Raw genomic sequence first — 19412 nt, 5'->3', positions numbered from 1 at the left:
AATTATGGGTAGAATTTTTATGAATAGATACAATACAATATACTATAGTATAGATGTTCTAAGCTGGCCTTCCTAGGAAGTCTCCCACAAAGTGTTCTGCACCTGGCACAGATCATCATACTCTGACCTGCGACCAATGGCCATACTCAAGTACACAGATTAAAATTTAAGAAATAACTGTAGCAGAACTTTTATTCTTGTTAAATAAATTATAAAACATAAAATACAGTCATCTTAGCTTTTGGAGGGTTGGGGGTTATATATTGAAGCAAGAGAGAAAAATATTACAACTATTTTGGAAGGGCAGAAATATTCTGTAATCATACAAGAGAAGCTGTGGAACACGTAAAAAATAATCATACTACATTATGCAAAATATTTTTGATTTTCTGTATGTCCCCTTTTCATATTATTCTTGTAAAACATCATCATCTAAATGGAAATGCCACTTAGTCAAACCACATTATTAATGACAGTTATAAGTATTCTTAGGAATGAGTCATCACTCCTGATCCCAAAGACCCTAAAATATAGAATATGAGTGTGCTGACTGGGACTGCATCCTCCACTTCCCTGTGACAATATATACACCTACTGCAAAATCACACAGTACCAGGGAAAGGGGAAAATTTCCTTACCCTCTGTATTCTACAGTCTCACAGCTTCTCATGCCTTCCTGTCGACAAACATGTTCATTAATAAAACTTCATCACTTATTTTTTGTCTGCATTTGATAGGAAGGGGGGTGATCTACATGTGCACGCACATACACACATACATATATGTAGACAGGAATTCACTTTAGAACACTGAAAGCCCATAGCATTGAAATTCAAAACATTGAGACCAAAATCTTGAAAATTCAAAACACTGAAAACTCAAAACATTGAATCCCATAACATTGAAAATACATAGGAAACCAACATTTAATATATGCCAGAAAAACTACATACAGAAACAAATAAAAAACAAACCATATTATACTTCAACTATAAGCAGGGGAGCAACCCCCCTGCACCCCCAAACCCCCTGCTACTTAAATATATCAACTCCGAAATCACACTACACAGAACAAAACAGCAAACATATCATTCTGCTCTTCATGACTGCCTGTTTAAATTGCAAAAAACCTGTCCTCAACCTTCTCTTAGAAACACTACTTCACTGTTAAAATATTACACATTATTATATACATCTCTGCGATACTTTCCAGAGTTTCATATGTAACCTCAGTCATGTTCCCTTCTTACTTGCTATACTGCAATATAACACATCTTAGTGTAGTGTAGTGTAGTGTGATCTCAGAGCTGATACATTTAAGTAGCAGGGGGTATGGGGGGTGCAGGTGAGCTTGCCCCCTCTATGGTTTGTTTTTTATTTGTTTTTGTATATAGTTGTGCTGGAATATAGTACAAGCTGAGTTCCTATGTATTTTCAGTGTTATGGGATCAATGTGTTGAATTTTCCGTGTTTTGAATTTCAGCATTATGGGCTTTCAATGTTCTAAAGTGAATCTGTAGACAGATATATATGCACTACTCTCTCTCTTTTTACACACACACACATATATATATATATATATATATATATATATATGTGTGTGTGTGTGTGTGTGTAAATAAATATATATATATATATATACACACACACACAAATATATGTGCGTGTGCACACACACATACACGCACACACGGGTGCCTATCAAAAGGACAAATTACCACAATTTCAAATGTGAAAAAAATTAGTCCAGAATGCCAAACATTCAAATTAACAAAGCCTTACATCAGTGTAAGGCAGAACATTGAAGAAGGCAGGCGAGGTATTGTGCAAGACCATAGTACAACTGTCTTTGGGGTCATGCCCATTCCCAGCTGCAGTGCAATCTTGGAGTTGGCATATATACTTAGCTGGTGGTGTGGGGGGATTGCAGGGAGGGGGGCTTGCTGTCTTGTAAAAGGTTCTGTTGTTTGGTGTAGTGCAGAGTTAGCCTGGTGTGTGCCTGTTCGATATTCTAACTTTTGTTGATGTGAGACTTCATTAATTTGAACATCTGGCATTCCAGTCTTGTTCTTTTCACATTCAATATTCTGTTAATTTGCTGCTTTAATAGGGATCCCTATACGTGTGTGTGTGTGTGTGTGTGTGTGTGTGTGTGTGTGTATGTATACACATATATAGATCTACACTGGATCTATATCACTGCATCAAAAAGTATATTAACCAAATGGCTTAAAAATTGAAAATGTCGTTCATTGAGGTGTATATTCTGTGATCGGGGTACAGTGAAGATCGGAAAATTTGCCCTTTCCTCACTGTAGTGCGATCTTGGAGTTAGTATATATAATTAGTGTGGGGGATGGTGCAGCCCCCCCCCCACCTCACATGAGCGACTTCGATGAGTGGCATTTTCGACTTTTAATCCATTAGGTTAACCTCCTTTTCGATGCTGTGATATAGACCCATCTACATCAGATGACTGAGTTTCCAGAAACTCAAAATTCACACAGATGAGACCATATGACCGAATTTCCAAAAACAAAATACTTTTTTACGTTTATGCAAAGGGAAAGCCACCCATGCACCGCCCCTCACACCCCCTGCAAATTATATATAAACACTCAGAGATCGCACTACAGTGAAGAAAAGAGTAAATTTCCTGATCCTTGCTGTACCACGATCTCCATTCAAATGCTTTGAGTTTTCAAAAACTCGACCATATGAATTTTGAGTTTCTGAAAACTTGATCAGCTGACAAGGATCTATATATGTATGTATGTATGTATATATATATATATATATACATATATATATATATATATATATATATATATATATATACACACACACACACATATATACATATACATATATATATATATATATATATATATATATATATATATATACATACACACACACACACACACACACACACACACACACACACACACACACACACACACACACACTTGTAAGTAGTGTACGCACAAATACAAAAACACTAAGCATGGCAAAGGCATTCTTAAAAAAAAAAAAAAAAAAAAACAGTAAAATCAATTAAAACGGTGTGTGTTTAAGTACATCTTTACAGCAACACCTTAGAACTTTTTCACACAAATATGATTTAATGATTCCACATACTCAAGCATCTGCAACATACACCTAAAGTATCTTGTGGGCAAAGCCGTAATATATATATTTCACATCATCACGAAAGCACATATCATTGGTGCTTTTATATTGCAGAGAAAGCTGTTAACTTAAAACAGAATGTATTCCTTTACTCTTCCACATAAGTGTGAATCCTTGTTTAGGTTTGTTGCAAAATATCCTAGAGAAAATTTCCACTTACCAGTAGTGAGTGAGTCCATTTAAATTATTATTTCTATTGAAAGGGTATAATTCTCCTAGTTGAAAGAGTTTTTCTAATGCTTCATAAATAAATATAAGGCAAATGAGAGCAGCAAAAGCCTCCTCTGTGAAACGAGTTATGTAACACACCAGGCTGCTTGCATCTGTGGCCACTAGTAGTAAGCAAAAGAATGCAGTCCACAGTCCAATGCTTGTTCGTAGAGAGAGATAAGATAGCCGGTAATCTCTGCAAAACAAAATCAGAGTACAATAATATTAGGCAAAACCAGAGTACAGTAACAGAAGCAGTATCAATAATGCTTTCCTTTTGTACACAGATAAACATTCAGTGAGAAAGACAGACTAGGTATCTAACTGTCCAGTGACTCCCTGCTAGTCCAGTGATACTGATACGGACATCTAGACGGAATGCAGGAGGGTCCTCTGGGTTTAATCCCCAGACAAGAGGCAGTGTTTTTCTTTATCACTGACATGTTTATACCACACCAGATCAATCATTTGTTCTGTACTGGTTGGTTGTGCGTTTAAAATTCACTATGTGGTAGTTTCCTATTTGAAAGGAAAAATAACTGCACTTGGGGAAATCAGATACCTTTCCGTCCAGTGACCCCTTCTTAGTCCATTAAAATTTGTCCTCTTCTTCTAGAACCAGAAAAAGGTTTGCTCATGCAGGGGCTCCAGTATTCTCTTTGATACTTGCTATCCAGCTACCTCTTTCCTATAAGATTGACTTGCCCTAAATGTAGATGCTCAAGTGTCTTCACTGTTTCAATATTCTTTCCCTCTCTTAGGTTACGGATTGGTATGGGCTTCCTTTTGGGTCTCCTCCCCCATTCTGATGGTCCCAACATGTTCATATCACCCTATGCCTGCTAGGGACAGTATGGGTTATGCTTCTGCCCTGGGGCTCAGAGAGAGGGGTTTTGGTCCTGTGGTAATGGTGCCTGCCAGTGACCATTATACCCCAACATCCTGACATCAGAGGGGAGGTTTTATGCCAAGCTTGGGGGAGAGAGGAAAATCTCTGGTATTTGGGCTGGCTTAAGGCTTCCAGTATAGAAAATCCTTAAGAAGTTATTATTGCAATAATGAAGTATGGTAAAAATCTCTTCTAACCACACCTGAAGTTATACATCAGTAAAAGTACAGTCTTAACAACATTTACAGTTCTGATCTCCAGCACAAAAAAAAAAAGAATCTACAATGATAAAGTAAACTTACCTGCAAAACTTAAATAAGATTTTTTCAAACACTAGAACTGGCCCTGTGCTGCCAAGTATTGTGAGAGGCTGTCCACCAAACAGAGAATAGACAACACCCGTCATAGAAGCGCCAAAGAGGGATTCTATTGCACTCTGTTAAATGAAAAGACATCAGTTATGGGATCAGGCACGTTTACATAAATGTATAAAGTAAAGGAAATGAAAACCATTCTTTATTTTGCTTAAAATCGTGTTGCCAATATATAAAGCAGTTCCCGTGCAGACCATATAAGGAACAGTTGTTTCAGTCCATCTGACAAAGAATAGTTAACTCATGCACCCATTTTAAAATACAAACATTTTACATCCTAGAAATCTGGAAATATTTTGAGGTGACAACTAAATATGGAATGCACCGTCGCCCCAGAGCATAAAGCACTATTTATTCTGCATGCTGCTGACACATGTACAAAAGAAAATGATTCTGTTTGCTTTGTCTTAGTCTTCTAGACATGCATATTCACTGTGGCACAGTGATATTCTAGCGTTGGCACTAGCTACAGGCCTAAAATGGGCCGGACTAAGCAACTCTACCAATTTCCCAGGAATTAGCAACATTTCAACCTCGGAAACCAGTACTACAGTGACAAAGATACTGCATCCACTGAAGTGGGAAGTGTGGAGATGTCACATCTCCCCGCACATATTCACACATTCATGCAACCATATACATGCATACATATATATATATATATATATATATATATATATATATGTACACACACACACACACACACACACACTTACTTCCCCTCTCCTTATCCCCTAAGTAAATCCCCTACCATGACCACCCAGGCAGACATACAGACACACACATGCACACACACAGCTTTGCCCACTCATCACTCTACATACAAACACACACACACACACACACACACACACACACACACACACACACACACACACACACACACACCACAGATTCCCCATTACCGCTTGTCAAATAAACTCCCCAGTACTTACTTCTAATGCAGTTTCAACCAATGGAAATGATGGAGGAATTTGAAGTTTTGACCATGTTCACTAAAATGGCTTTTGATGGTCATTTACACAGCCGAATGATTCCCTTCTACAAGCATTTCCTGGGGGTGAAGGATACATGGCTAATTAGCATAGGCTGCTCTCTGGGAGTGTTTCATTTGCATTTGTGGTAGGCCAGAGAGACAGTTCACTTTGGTAAAGCACCACAATTTGGTACAACACTGTGGTAGGGCTATTTCTGAATTGGCAGTGGTTACCAAGCGATGTATAGCAGGCTAATACCTCCTGGAAACCTTCTGAATCAGCCCATCATCCATCATTTGAACTTATTTCTTGTTTTTTTCTCCATGACTTAACTTGCTTTTATGATAGCATTTCTAGCCCTGTTCTATTTTAAGGCATTTTTGAATGGCCAATTTATATCTTTTTTTTATGTTTAATTTCCCAAAAAATACAACAGGTTGTAAATGGCCAAGATCCCACCCTCATGTCATCACTATGCTAAGCATATTGAGGTGGGTCTACAATGCATTCCACAAACTCACATGGAATCGTTCATTTTTAACTTCAAATAAATAATAAAATACTTCTTTTTCATGGCACTTTTGAATTCCAAAAGAGGAATCACATCTCTGTGAGGGCAGCAAGTATTTTGAACATTCTCTCGGTAAGTAAAAAACAGTGCTCATGATCTTTAAGCATGCAATAGGAACCCATCTCCCACATTCTTCCTTAGTCATATATCTGTGACTGTCTGAGACATATGTTTGCCTTAAACTTGGGCAATAGGTGAAAATGATTTCCAGGGGAAAGAATGAGTCGTGTTTGCACTATAAAATTTATCTTTACATTCTTCCTTAACAGATATTTTACTTTAGCTTTTTAACTGATGTCAAGATGATTTGTCTTAAATTATACTACCATTAGCAATGTTCTAAATTTCTGTCTCTATTAGTCTACATAAGACTATATCTATATTTATATCTGTAGCTTTATCTATATCTATCTATGGGAGACAATCATTTAGTTAACTGTCTTTAAAGTCGACATCTGCTTGGTTGACACAATCTGCTCTACTAAACAGAGAGCCAACAGATGTGTGAGATCACTACATTACTTGTTTTAGGGGAATATGCCCTTTCTCTGGCACTGTTAACTCTGTCCATTTGAGGTGGGAATTGAAAATACTTTTTAAACTTCCTCCTTTCAGTAAATGTGTTGGTTATTTCAGGTACCTTGTGTGAAGATAGGTGAAGGCTGCCAGCCTAGCTAGATATAATTTTGTAGATAATGCTGCCATTTGTAAATATTAATGTAAGCCACAGGCTTGTTCTCTTAAATGTGAAAAGACTGTACTGGAGGTTGAACTAAAAAATGTAACCATGCACTTCGCTGTAAGAAAGCTAATAAGTCAAGCATTGTGAAATTCTTGGATCTAAAACTCGGAGCCGAGATGTCTAGAGGGAGGCATTCTGCCTGTTGTTTTGAGGCCAGAGTTAATGGCTAGAATTTACATGTATAATTTATTTTATTGCTCTGGCTTCTGACCAGCTGCAAGATCAAAAGGGCTATTAACCTCTGAGTTTCTGTTAGCCTGGGAACCAGAAAGAAATTATGTAATCTGAACTGAATCAGTGGTACTGTGTTATCAATTTAAGGACAGAAAGAATGAGGGCATTTAACATTTGTCTTGAGAACATCCAACTCACCAGCACTCTGCCTGTATTCTACATGTAAGTTTGTTTTAGAACTATGTTTTCTCTTAGAAATAGCTAGGAAATAGGAAGATTAGATTAAACTTTTTTCTGTATTGTCAGAACTTTTCTACTGTATTATTTTAAGTATTTCTCTGTGATTTCTGAACTCTTGACTAGCACTGTGTACTACGAAGTACTGTATTGTGTTTTTATTACTTATTAAATATTTTTAAACCTTTCAACTGTGGCTGTTTTGCGTAGAGAAAATTTAAGCTCTAATAGTACATTGCATGTATTTAGTGATATTGTACAAAGCCACTCCAGTAGCCTTGCTGTTCAGTCACACTTGCCATTTGGATAACAATATTGCACAGTATAATTGGACACCCTTTTATAAGGGCCTTTTAGTAACTGATAAATATTAGTGGATGGTGACAGGTGGTACTACCATACAGTCTGGGTAAAAGGGGCACAGCTGGAAAACCTGTGCCAGCCTTCCCCAGGAGTGTGTGTGTGGTTGTATATAACTCTTATCTCAAAGTGTGTATGTGTGTGTGTGTGTGTGTGTGTGTGTGTGTGTGTGTGTGTGTGTGTGTGTGTGTGTGTGTCAGCTACTTGGGCTGGGACACGAAGCACTGGTTGGACAGAGAGGGTTGCTGGAGGTTTTAGCTTGCCCACTAGCCTGAGATTTGGACCCTAAAGCTGTGCCAGTGGGGAGTCTTATTAGGGACCTGGAGAGAAAGGGAGAAACCAGCCCCAGACTGACTGTGATCTCTGTGTGCTCTTAAGGGAAATTGTACTTTACTGTGTGTGTGTATTTATTATCCTTTCCCTATACGGACGCCCCTCACTGGTGTTAGTGGTGAGGACTGAAGCTCCTTGATTGCTGAGCCAGTGCACAGGCATCACATCTTGATGACTTACTGATTATTTGGCAAGGCAACACGGCTGAGCTGGATGATTTTATTCCCTACTTCAAGCTAGTACTTCCTTTCTTAAGTTTATTTATGCAAGCTTGACAGAATTAACTACCTTGATGTCAATATCAGAAAAGGTGCCAACGAAGAGTTTTGTCTAGTATCTACTGGAAGATAACTTATTGCAACACATTTCTGTTCTTTACCAGAAGCCACCTCCTCCATCAGAAGGGTGTGGTTAAGAGCCAATACATAAGGGCTTCATGTTTGATGTCAGAAGATATTGAGTGCCTGGAGCAATTTGAGAAGTTGTGATCCATGTTTTTGGACTGTGACTACCCCCCCTGGACCCCATAAGAGATGAAATATGGGCTCAGAGGAAACACAAGTATCAGGAGTGGGTTAAGCCAAGCAGTGAGAAAGGGCAATCATTTTGAGGCTGAGGATATAGCAACAAGGTACTGTACTACACATGCTGGATGCCAAGGATATTGAGGAGATTTAACGTAAGAACTTCTTTCTTCTTGTTGCAAAGTGATGAAAGCACCAAAAACATTTTATCCACTTTACCATCTTTTGCATACAAAAAATAAATGGAACATAAAATCTCTTTTGGAGAACCATATTGACCACCTTGCTGGACTAACACCTACTAAGAAATGTGGGCATTGCCATCAATGCCCCCTATATTAATACATTCTGCAATGGTTCTTTACTAGGAAAACTTGATATGTCTGGTCACAGTGGGAAGTATAATTGCTCTTCCCAGAGAGTTATTTACATGATTACATGTGCATCGTGCCCCACTTTTTTATGTAGGTAAAACTAAAAACAATTTAAACAAGTGCATTTACTAGTATCTTTACAGTATTCAATGTAAAGATGATAAAAGTGCCTTAGCCAGGCATGCCATGGTTTGTATTGGGCTCACAAGTTTTCTTTCTTGGGTATGGAACAAATAAACATCTCTTCTTTTGTACGTGATTGGCAGAACAAGCTGCTTCACCAGGAAATTTAAGGCTGGACACTACAAGCTTTCCTGATTTAAATGAAAATAGTTTAATCAGTAGTGAGCTTAAAAGAACAGCAAGTACATTATGTTAAAGTGCAAGTTTTGCTTTGTGTGCATCGACTCTTACAGTACATAACTCAACCAAGCTTGTGTTCTTTTTAAAAAAAAAATATTTTTTCTTCATTGATACATCACCAATTGGTGATGATTGGTTTATTTTAGAGGTGTGTCTGTCCTTGTATCTATTTAAATGGAGTTAGTTTGAGTTGCATTCAGAGTTTTGATTATGTCTTGGTAAACAAAAAGACAAAACCAGTTAACTGTGGATGCTTTTATCGTTTTTCTATTAAACGCTTCCTACGACTGTTTTAGTGGCTGACAACTTTGTGGTTTTTGCTGCTCCTACTTTTGTGGCTCTACCAACACTGGAATTCACCTTTTTTCTTGACTGATTTCCTGGCATTGTGTATCTCAGATTTAGAATATAAAATTAGCAGGGGTATACAGGGCTGCTATCCCCCTGCAAAAAGGATTGTTTTTAACTTTTTTACTTAATGGTTTGCATACTCCAAGGTCATTCCTCAGTATGTGCACAGTGACATCTCAATTTTTTTTACCTTTAATTGTCGACATTAGTGAATTTGACATTTTGCACCCCACCCTCTACCCCCTCCCCCACACAAACACATAAAAATGAATTATTTAGTACATGTAAGAAATACATTCGGCATGCTTAAATATGTTTTTTTTTAAGAAATTTACCATCATTTGCCTATTCCCTTATGTCTACCGATTGTTATCAGTAACTACTTCTGCTTTAGTTCATTTATATAATTTGCCATTAGATGGAAACACAAAACCTATCTAATCAATGCACACAAGTGACCAATAGCATTTGCTTGGAAGGTAGGTAGCATCAGATCAAAAATTTAACAGACAGGGGTCGAATACATTAAATTTTTAGACCAACGTGAAACTGAATATCATTTTTCTGAATGTCTGTAGATTATGTCTTTGGAACTCTCATGACACATCTTCAAAGTTGTCTGAGACAGTAGCACAACTTGCTGTTTGGTTTTCTACAGTGGTACAAAATGAAGCGTCATAGTACAAGCTGCAGCCTGTTAAGTAGCTCTGTTCTACAATACAATTTAGTTAAGTCTCATTTAAATAAGTAATTCTGACGTCACCTGTAAGTAAGCATGAGTTTTGTTACACAGTCTACAAAAACACATGTACTTGTAAAATACAACAATTATTACACAGAACACCAGACTAGATACAAATGCTAAGCTTTTGATTATTTCCTGCCTGCTGTTCTCATGTGCCATGCACATAGCAACAACAGAAAAAAGTGCCTACTCAGAAGATTTCCATAGAATCCCTGCACTAAGGGACTCTGGCTAACAAAGTTCACAGATGACTGCAAACTGGGAGCCATTATTGAATCCGCAAATGATGTGGATATTCCACAAAAGGGCCTTACAGAAACAGATGAGCCATGGGCTCAAGCTCAATGCCAAGAAATGTATAGTTATCCCCTTTGGGAAAAAACATGTACCTGTGAATTACTACATAGGTGGCAGTAAACTAAACACTGAAAGTGTGATAAACTTAGGGACACAGGTGGACAGTGGTCTCACCTTCGATAACCACATCGCCACAGCAGTCAGGAAATCCTTCTATGTGGCACACCTCATCACTAAGGGCTTTTCATCCAGAAAAAATGAGGTCATTGTCCCACTGTACTCATCCTTCATTAGACCCATTATAGAATACAATGCCCCATTTGGTATGTAACTCTCAAGACATCTGCAACAACTGGCAAGGCCGCAGAAATACCTCATTAAAAGAATCACAGGCCTAAAGCAGATGCCCTATGCTGACCATCTAAAAAAACTCCACCTATACTCTGTCGCATATCGTCTACTCAGAGGAGATCTCTGCTTAACATACAAGGCCATGTCAAACCCAGAGCTGTTGGACATGCTACACTTAAAGAAATCCCAATCCCTCAGAGACACATGTTCCAGGGATCCAAACCTCATCATCACAATAAACAAAACATGCTGGAGGGAAAGTTCCTGACCATAAGACTCCCCAGACTCTGGAATAGACTGCCCATACATGTCAAGCAGAGCGCCTCTTTGGCCCTCTTCAAAAGGAACCTTGATGATTGGATAGGAGATAGGAAATTCATCCTGGGGATCACATCAGTCCCTCTTCTAGATAGGGTTCCAGGGAAGTAAATACTGTGGGAAGAAATAGCCAGGGAATTGTTATGGTTAGGCTTGTATAGGCCCTAGAGCAGATAGCCTAGTACCAACCTATGAGCAGAGTCATACATTTCAATAATACAAAAGATGCATCTGAAGGCAAAAGCAGAGGTCTACATAGGAGCAAGAAAACGACAGAAACACATCACACACAAAGTGCATGACTCACTGTGAAAAGGGACTGAAATACAAAGGCAGACACTCAAGGTTATAAAGGGGAATGAAATACTTCAGAAAAAGCAGTCATGTAACTTTTTCATATCTTGATCAATCACAACCCACAACCCATAATATATAATGTGCGTGTCCACAGTAAAAGCAGAAAGATGGGACAAAAGTTGAAAGCAAGATAATTCCATCTTTCATTGAAAACATTTGACCTGATGTGCACAAACAAAACACAATGCATCTAAAAAACAACAGGTGTTAAAAAGAATCACTACATGCGTGTGTGTGTGTGTGTGTGTGTGTGTGTGTGTGTGTGTGTGTGTGTGTGTGCATGTGCTTATTAACAGTGGGACAGGGAATAAGAGCAGACTAAATGCAACTACTGCATAATGCAGCAACAATGCTTATTAAGTAATCCAATATTTTACTGGGCCAAAGTCAAAAACCTTCTTGCCACTCACCAGACAGCTCTTATATATCAATCAGCAGCTTAAACAATACTTCTGCTCCACCTAAGGACTCTGCAGAAGAATTTAAACATTTCTTTAAAAGCCCTAGTCCTCACACTGCCACCACCCTCCCCCACTCAATTTGCAATACTGACTCAAGAAGATCTCAGCTCCCAGCTACTTTACCTTAATTTTGAATTTAGTACCTTTGCTTCCACTGCAGTATGAGCTTCTCACAAAAAATTACAAAATACAACTACTAAAACTTCATTTAATCCTTTCCAGCTGACTTTACTAAGGAAATGTATTCCTTTCTTTGCCAGTTTCTTCTACATTCAACATCTCTCCTCCCACAAGCATCATATTTACTGAATGGAAAAGTGCAAGAGCAATTCCACTGCCTCAATTTAGCGACCTCACCCACCCGGAATACTTTTGCTCTACTGTCATTTTTCCATCAATAGCAAAGACTCTTGAGCATATCTCAGATGGTTCAGTTCATTCAAGATAGAGATCATCTCCTTCAGACAAGACGGATCCCACCCTAAATGTAATTATGTTGCTGTATTTCAAGCTACTAAAATCACCTTTTATAATTTTGAGAATGATTAACTACCTGGTGCCATCTTCTATGTTCTCTGAAAAGCCTTTAGATTCATTACAGCACTCTCTCCTTATAGAACAGCTTTCTTCTCTACCTGCTGGTAGAGACCACTTACCCTAGCTATTCAACTATCGGGTACACAGATGTTTACAAGTAAAGTAAACAATGTTCTATCCCCTATATCACACTTATCATCTGAGGTCCTCAAGACTCCGAATGTGGCAATGCACTTCCATTTTCTACCTTCCCCAAGATATTAGCAAGATCAACATGTTACATTTATGCCAATAACCTCCTCTTACTTCCATTTGCCAATGACACAGTCTTGCAGAATGTTTTACAGGAATATTTTAATATTTACCACTATAATCTAATAGCTCATCAAAAAACAAATTAATGTTATTTGAAAATAGACCAACATCTCAGTAACTGACCACCATTATCAATTACTGTTCCGCTAAAAACATTTAACACTTTAGGGATATATGACAATTTACTTAATCTAGTATTATTTAATGATCATAATGAATTTATGGTCAAATTACTCAAGCATCTGAAACTTTCGTAGACTAAAACAACATGCCTTCTTAACCCCTGATTACCAGTACTGTAAAGCCAAAACATATCTTCATACCAAAATTCAAGGAATGGCATCCTCGTTTTGTCCCATATAACTCAAAAGACTGCAACTCCTACAAAAGCAGTAAAGAGAATTTGCTGCTTCATTAACCAGTTTCATAGCAGAACACAACACTAATTTATTACTTTGGACCAGTACCCTTAAGGCTAATCTTAGAACTTTTCTCTTACTGGCCACTACTACATACAAGCTTGTTTTCTTAAACTGCGGTCCTCTACATTCTCACCCTCTGTATGAGAGTGCAAGCTATTACCCTAGCAGGACTGTCTACCACCCAAGTTACATATCCCTTCAGAACTTAAACTACATTGAAAAGGCTTTCCATAAACACGTTCTTGCTGCACTGAATGCTATTTATTCTTCAGACATAAGAACCACTCCAACAACTTCTTCCTTCAAACTATCCTTACATTATTGCAACAGTCTACAACTTGGATATATGCTGCACTTGCCATGTTATGGTCCTCAACTCTTGACAGAGATGAGATTATCAGCCATTGCAGGCCTGGTATTACACCAGCACATCTAGTCAAGTTGACAAATGTAAATTCAATAAATAAATAAATCACTGTTTTGATAAACCTTCCTAGCAGCAACCGTCATAACACCTAACCAAAAAAAATCTCTGTCTTAGTCTTTCTACAATCAAACTTTAATTACACTGTATACATTGCAACTAATGAATACATAGTCTAGTAAATACTGAATTTCTTGGATTATCATTGTTACCTTGGTGCATTTGGACAGCTACCTGCTATCAAATAGTGCCATCCTGCCTTCTCTACTTCTACTGATTTTTAGGTCTGGTGTTATGGCTGAAAAAGATCAACAGATCAGCCCACCTTCCCATGTAACAAATCTAAAATCAATCAATAAATAAAAGAAAATCAGGGAGTGAAAGCATGCATAGTACAGAGTGACAGAACATGTTACTGTGTAATAACTGCTGTGGCCATTTAGAGCTTGAGGTGAGAGTGTTTAGACCTCGTAGCAGCAATGAGATGAAATTATACAAGTTAAACCTTTGGCAGCGTCTCTTTATATTACACACTGGCTTAATTCTAGTTAACATGAACACTGGATTTTGAAGCTGGTACTAGAAAATAAGTGATTTTTTTCCCATGATTGATGAAAAAGCTAAACGAATACCACAGCAATAGTAGTGCAGTGAATCTGCCCAGCCACTGTACAGTTAAAGAAGCCTACACAATAAGATGTGTTTTATCACAGGATATACTCACATGAAGAGGACAGTAAGGCATGGGGTAAAGTTTAGTTTATATACCCAAGTGTTGATGATATCTTGTCATAAAGCACACTGTGGATAGTGCTACTGTAATTACACAATGAACCCATAGTGTGAAAATAATCAAACGTGTTTTATTTTTAGCTGTGAAGACACTAGAGTATATGTTAAGGAATTGTTATACAGAAACAAACCTTACCACTGTACAGTTACAATAGTAAAACTGCTATCAACAGTACTAACCATGCCGTGACAAATTCTAGCATAATTATTAGCAGTACAGTTTTAAAAAACATACCTGTACAGACATACGGAAAAGCAATGGAAGGTACCCTGGCTATAAGATTTGTTCACAATGAGCAAGTTACTTAAGCACAAAATGGGAGAGTATGTATAAATCAAAGTAGAAAGGAATGAGGATGAAATGGGGGGGGGGGGTTGAGAAATAAGGGCATAGTAGGATTTTGGATACAGGCCTTTAAGGAGAACCACCACCACCAAGAATATTATATTCATAAAGTAGCAGAAAGTATTCCAACAACTAAGTCAACATAGGAATGGAATTGGAGACTTTGCCAATAGGAATGACTGAATGTACGGGTATAGAAAATAGGTAACAAGAGGCTGGAATTTATAAGAGAAAACTGGCAAAGGAACCTTAACACTGGGAACAAATAACTAGGAACAGAAAGGCGACATAGTGGGATTAGGCCAAGCTGGAATCTGGACTCTAAGTTAGAGGCTGCCTTCCCTACTACAGACTGATATCAGAGTTCAGACGAAGGGAAAGTGTCAAGAGAGTGCTAAGTGTAAGAACAGATCCAATAAAAGAGTTTTTAGTTTAATCTACATCAGAAGCTGCTGTTTAAAAAGGGGATACTTAGTACAGCATGTAAAATATTGAACAGCTAAAAGAATCGACTAGAGAAGGTCAGAAAAGATTGGGAAGACTGGAAAAACAATTTAGAAAGGTTCAATGACAGAACATCGCTATGACTCACAAGTATGCAACTAAGTCTAGAAAGTTTAGGATTTTTGCTTGAAAGTGTTTGCATAGGCATTTTTAAACCCCCAAGTAGACTTCAGAAAATTTTCCAAAGGTAGACGGCAAATGGTGGAGGTATGATGGAAAAGATAGAGGCAATCAGGAACATGTTTTTTGAGAGTTTAACAGCTGGCAGACTTTAAAAATTTCCTCTGGAGTACTTTATCAGAAATGTTGGTGGGGGCAGATGGGTGTAACTAGGAATATTATTCTTTTGAGCTGGGATACAAGATCTGAATTGTCTGTACATAGTAAGGTCTTATCAAACAATGCTATTGGTTGCCAATAAAGCAACTGCTAGAAAATGGAAATCAAAATCTTAACCAACCATGAGAACTGGAGGCGGGATCTTTAGAAAAGGGAAGGAATAAATTAAATATATTTAAATGACACTGCAGGAAGAATAGGGGCACACTAATGTTCTGCAGGAGGAGTGAGGCTTAAGTGAAGGTAGAAATTGAGCAATTTACGTAATACTGGAGTGAATGACAATTGTTAAAAAGAAAATATATGTATACTGCCAGTATAGTTTTCTATTAATGTATGTGTACCTACGTCAGTGCATATTGTGATTTAATACAGATGTTTAAAAAAAATAAAATGTGTATACAATTTAAAAAAAATAAAATTTAAAGTATTATGACTGTTCAGATGTCAAGGAGTGACTAGTGCATTCTAACAGAGTACAACTTTGGTCAACAAAAAGACATCATGTGGCATTTAATTACTGAATAAAACGTTTTTAAACTGTACCTCATTAACCTTGCCCAATTCTAAGCAATTTGTTCATTGCAAGAGAAATGATTACATAGTTGAGATACAATCTTTTGCTCTTCTTTATATTTGTGTTACAGGTAAACTATTAACACACACAACAGAACATAACTGTGCCCAGGCAATCATAACTAATATCACTTTTGTTCTGGAGGCAAACAGAGCAGACTTTCAATTTATCTTGAAGATGGTGTTTGACAGCTGCCTATGGACCATACTATGGCTTTAACTGACTCTGGTTATTTCACTGTCAAGCTTCCTGTTTCTAGTTCTTCATTCACCATTATTACAGTGGACTTCTTATTCTTTATTCTGGTACAACACTTATCTTCCATTTTACTGCAATTGCTACTTATATTCTTTGGATCTATCAACATGTGCGGCCTTGCTTTGCATAATTTTTAGATGTTAACTAGTTTTCTGTTGCTCTGTTCCTTTACTGGCCTGACTGTGTGGGGAGATTTAGTTTGCATTTTTGTACTATTACATGGTCAAGCTGGAACTGTAGTTTACTTAGTCTGTTTTTGAATCCTGTGTATCTCCAACATGAAATGTTTATTAATTACAGTAGCAATCAGGAAAGTGAAATGTCAATGTTACAAAGTCAGGAAGCTAGGATGGCCACAGTCAGTAAACATTAGGAATTCCGAATTCAGATGCACTGCCTCATCTTTAATAACATATGCATACACACTGTAACTAAAATTAATGTGTGCACACACTTTCCTAAAAATTAATACTTTACAAAGTTACAGAAAACTATCTACAGTAGTAGTGACACTATTAATCACCATGATAAGGTGATGTGGCTCTGGAAATAGAAAGAGGCAGCCCATGTTACTGGGTTTAAAAGCTGAAAAAGGGCTAGCAGAAGATCAGATAACCTCCTTACTGTCTACTCTTTTTTTTCTTTCAGCTGTTCCAGTTAGCGGTCGCCACAGTGGATCATCTGTTTCCAATTCTTCCTGTCCTCTGCATCTTGCTATGTCACACTAACCACCTGCATGTCTTCTCTCACCACATCCATAAACCTTATCTTAGGCCTTCCTCTTTTCCCCTTACCTGGCAGCTCCACCCTTAGCATCCTTTTCCCAATATACCCAGCATCCCTCCTCAGCACGTCCAAACCAATGCAATCTCGCCTCTCTGGCTTTGTCTCCAAACCGTCCAACCTGAGCTGGCACTTTAATATACAGATTCCTAATCCTATCCATCTTCGTCACACCCAGTGCAAATCTTAACATCTTTAACTCTGCCACATCCAGCTCTGACTCCTGCCTTTTTGCCAGTGCCACCATCTCCAACCCATATAACATAGCTGGTCTCACCTACCCTCTTGTAGACCTTCCCTTTCACTCTTACTGGTACTCGTCTGTCACAAATCACTCCTGACACTCTTCCCTACCCTGCCTATACTCTCTTCTTTGCCTCTATTCCACACTCACCATTACTCTGAACTGTTGATCTCAAGTATTTAAACTTGTCCACCTTTTCCAACTCTACTCCCTACATCCTCACCATTCCTCTGTCCTCCCTCTTATTCACACACATATACTCTGTCTTAGTCCTGCTGACCGTCATTCCTTTCCACTCTACAGCATATCTCCACCTCTCCAGGGTCTCCTCAACCTGGTCCCTACTCACACTACTACCCTCCATATAATTACATTAACATGTGCTTGAAGATATTGCGTTGCACTGTTCTGAGTAAGTGTCGTTCTATAGGCCCATAGATCAAGAAAAGGCATGTCATTCCACAAATGCAAACACATTCCTTTAGCACAACAGATACCAGAATCACTGTTTCCTACTGATCATGACAGACAACCAACAGGTGAAGGTTAGATGTAGATAACTTGCAGTATTTCAGACAAGCACTTTCCATGGAAAAAAAAATCAGTGGCTCAAAATGAAACTATTTTTTAATTCCAAGCTACATAAACATTTTGGTACAATATATTTACATTATTAAGACTAAAAGGAACAAATCACAGTGCAAGAAAAATATACCTAAAATCCGATGCTAAATATTGTGAAATCCCACAAGCAAAGGTCTATGAAATTATGTACTGTTCAGATGTCTGAAGTAACATTTACCACATATAGTTTTCAAGCCTGGTTATTATTTTCATAGCAAAAAAAAAATCCACAAAATCTACAGTAAAATAAAATGAGTTAAATGAAGTTCTTAAGGAGATTCACTTAGTCTTGATCATGACAATCAAATCTGTAGGCAAGATTAAAGGAACAGGACTACATCTCCAAACATTCTGAATTTTCAAGACTATTATCCAGAATTAGTACTTACTATTTGGCCTTCTGTTGCTTCTCCCAGGAGTCCTCCAAATGTGATAACTGGTGACATACAGGCACAGTACAGGAAAAGAATGGAAGCCAGGCACTGCAGGCTTAATGCGTCCCTGAAGTCACTCAAGTAATAAGGTGCTTTCCTTTTGACATCAAGAACCAAGCCACCAAAAATCCTAGATAAGTGAAACAACAACTGGTTACAGAGGTATGAAAAACAAAACAAGTTTTGGCCAGCTACTGACTGAAGTTATGCAGTATGCTCTCGTTTGTTGTGTTTTTATTAAATCAGGAGCACACTCCTTTGTGCATCATAAGCTGTGTATCTGAAATCTACTACCAAAGTAGATTAGGATGATCCCAGTAGATTAGGATGATCCCAGTGCTTGATGGTTTTAAGTATTCATTCAAAACTTATCTTTAAATAAGGTACATTTGAGGGTTAGCGTTATCTCTATCATCCTTGTTTGTTTTTGGTTTAATTCTGTGTGCTTACATACAAGGATTTGTTTTGAACTTGAACTCTCAGACCCATAAAACTAAAATCAAAAGACAGCATCTGCAACACACAGCCATTTCTGATGTACTATACTATTGATTATAACAACATAGTCTTTTTCTCCTGTGACATTTTGTGACATGCCACACACTACATGACT

The 19412-nt window shown here is 37.8% G+C and overlaps 1 protein-coding gene across 1 annotated transcript in view; it reads right to left on the bottom strand.

The window, feature by feature from the left end:
• The window catches only part of SLC4A7 (solute carrier family 4 member 7), a 1497737-nt gene that overhangs the window by 341299 nt on the left and 1137026 nt on the right, over window positions 1-19412 (bottom strand). Inside the window, exons 13-15 of the mRNA XM_044064760.1 lie at window positions 18755-18929; window positions 4594-4727; window positions 3353-3598 (exon numbers count right to left, since the gene is read on the bottom strand). Coding sequence (XP_043920695.1) covers window positions 3353-3598; window positions 4594-4727; window positions 18755-18929 — 555 coding nt within the window. The remainder of the gene's footprint in view (window positions 1-3352; window positions 3599-4593; window positions 4728-18754; window positions 18930-19412) is intronic.

This window comes from Protopterus annectens, chromosome 3.part0, assembly GCF_019279795.1.
Source record: "Protopterus annectens isolate FY-2018-M chromosome 3.part0, PAN1.0, whole genome shotgun sequence".
Lineage (NCBI taxonomy): Eukaryota > Metazoa > Chordata > Ceratodontiformes > Protopteridae > Protopterus > Protopterus annectens.
This window is presented reverse-complemented; position numbering and strand designations above follow the sequence as displayed.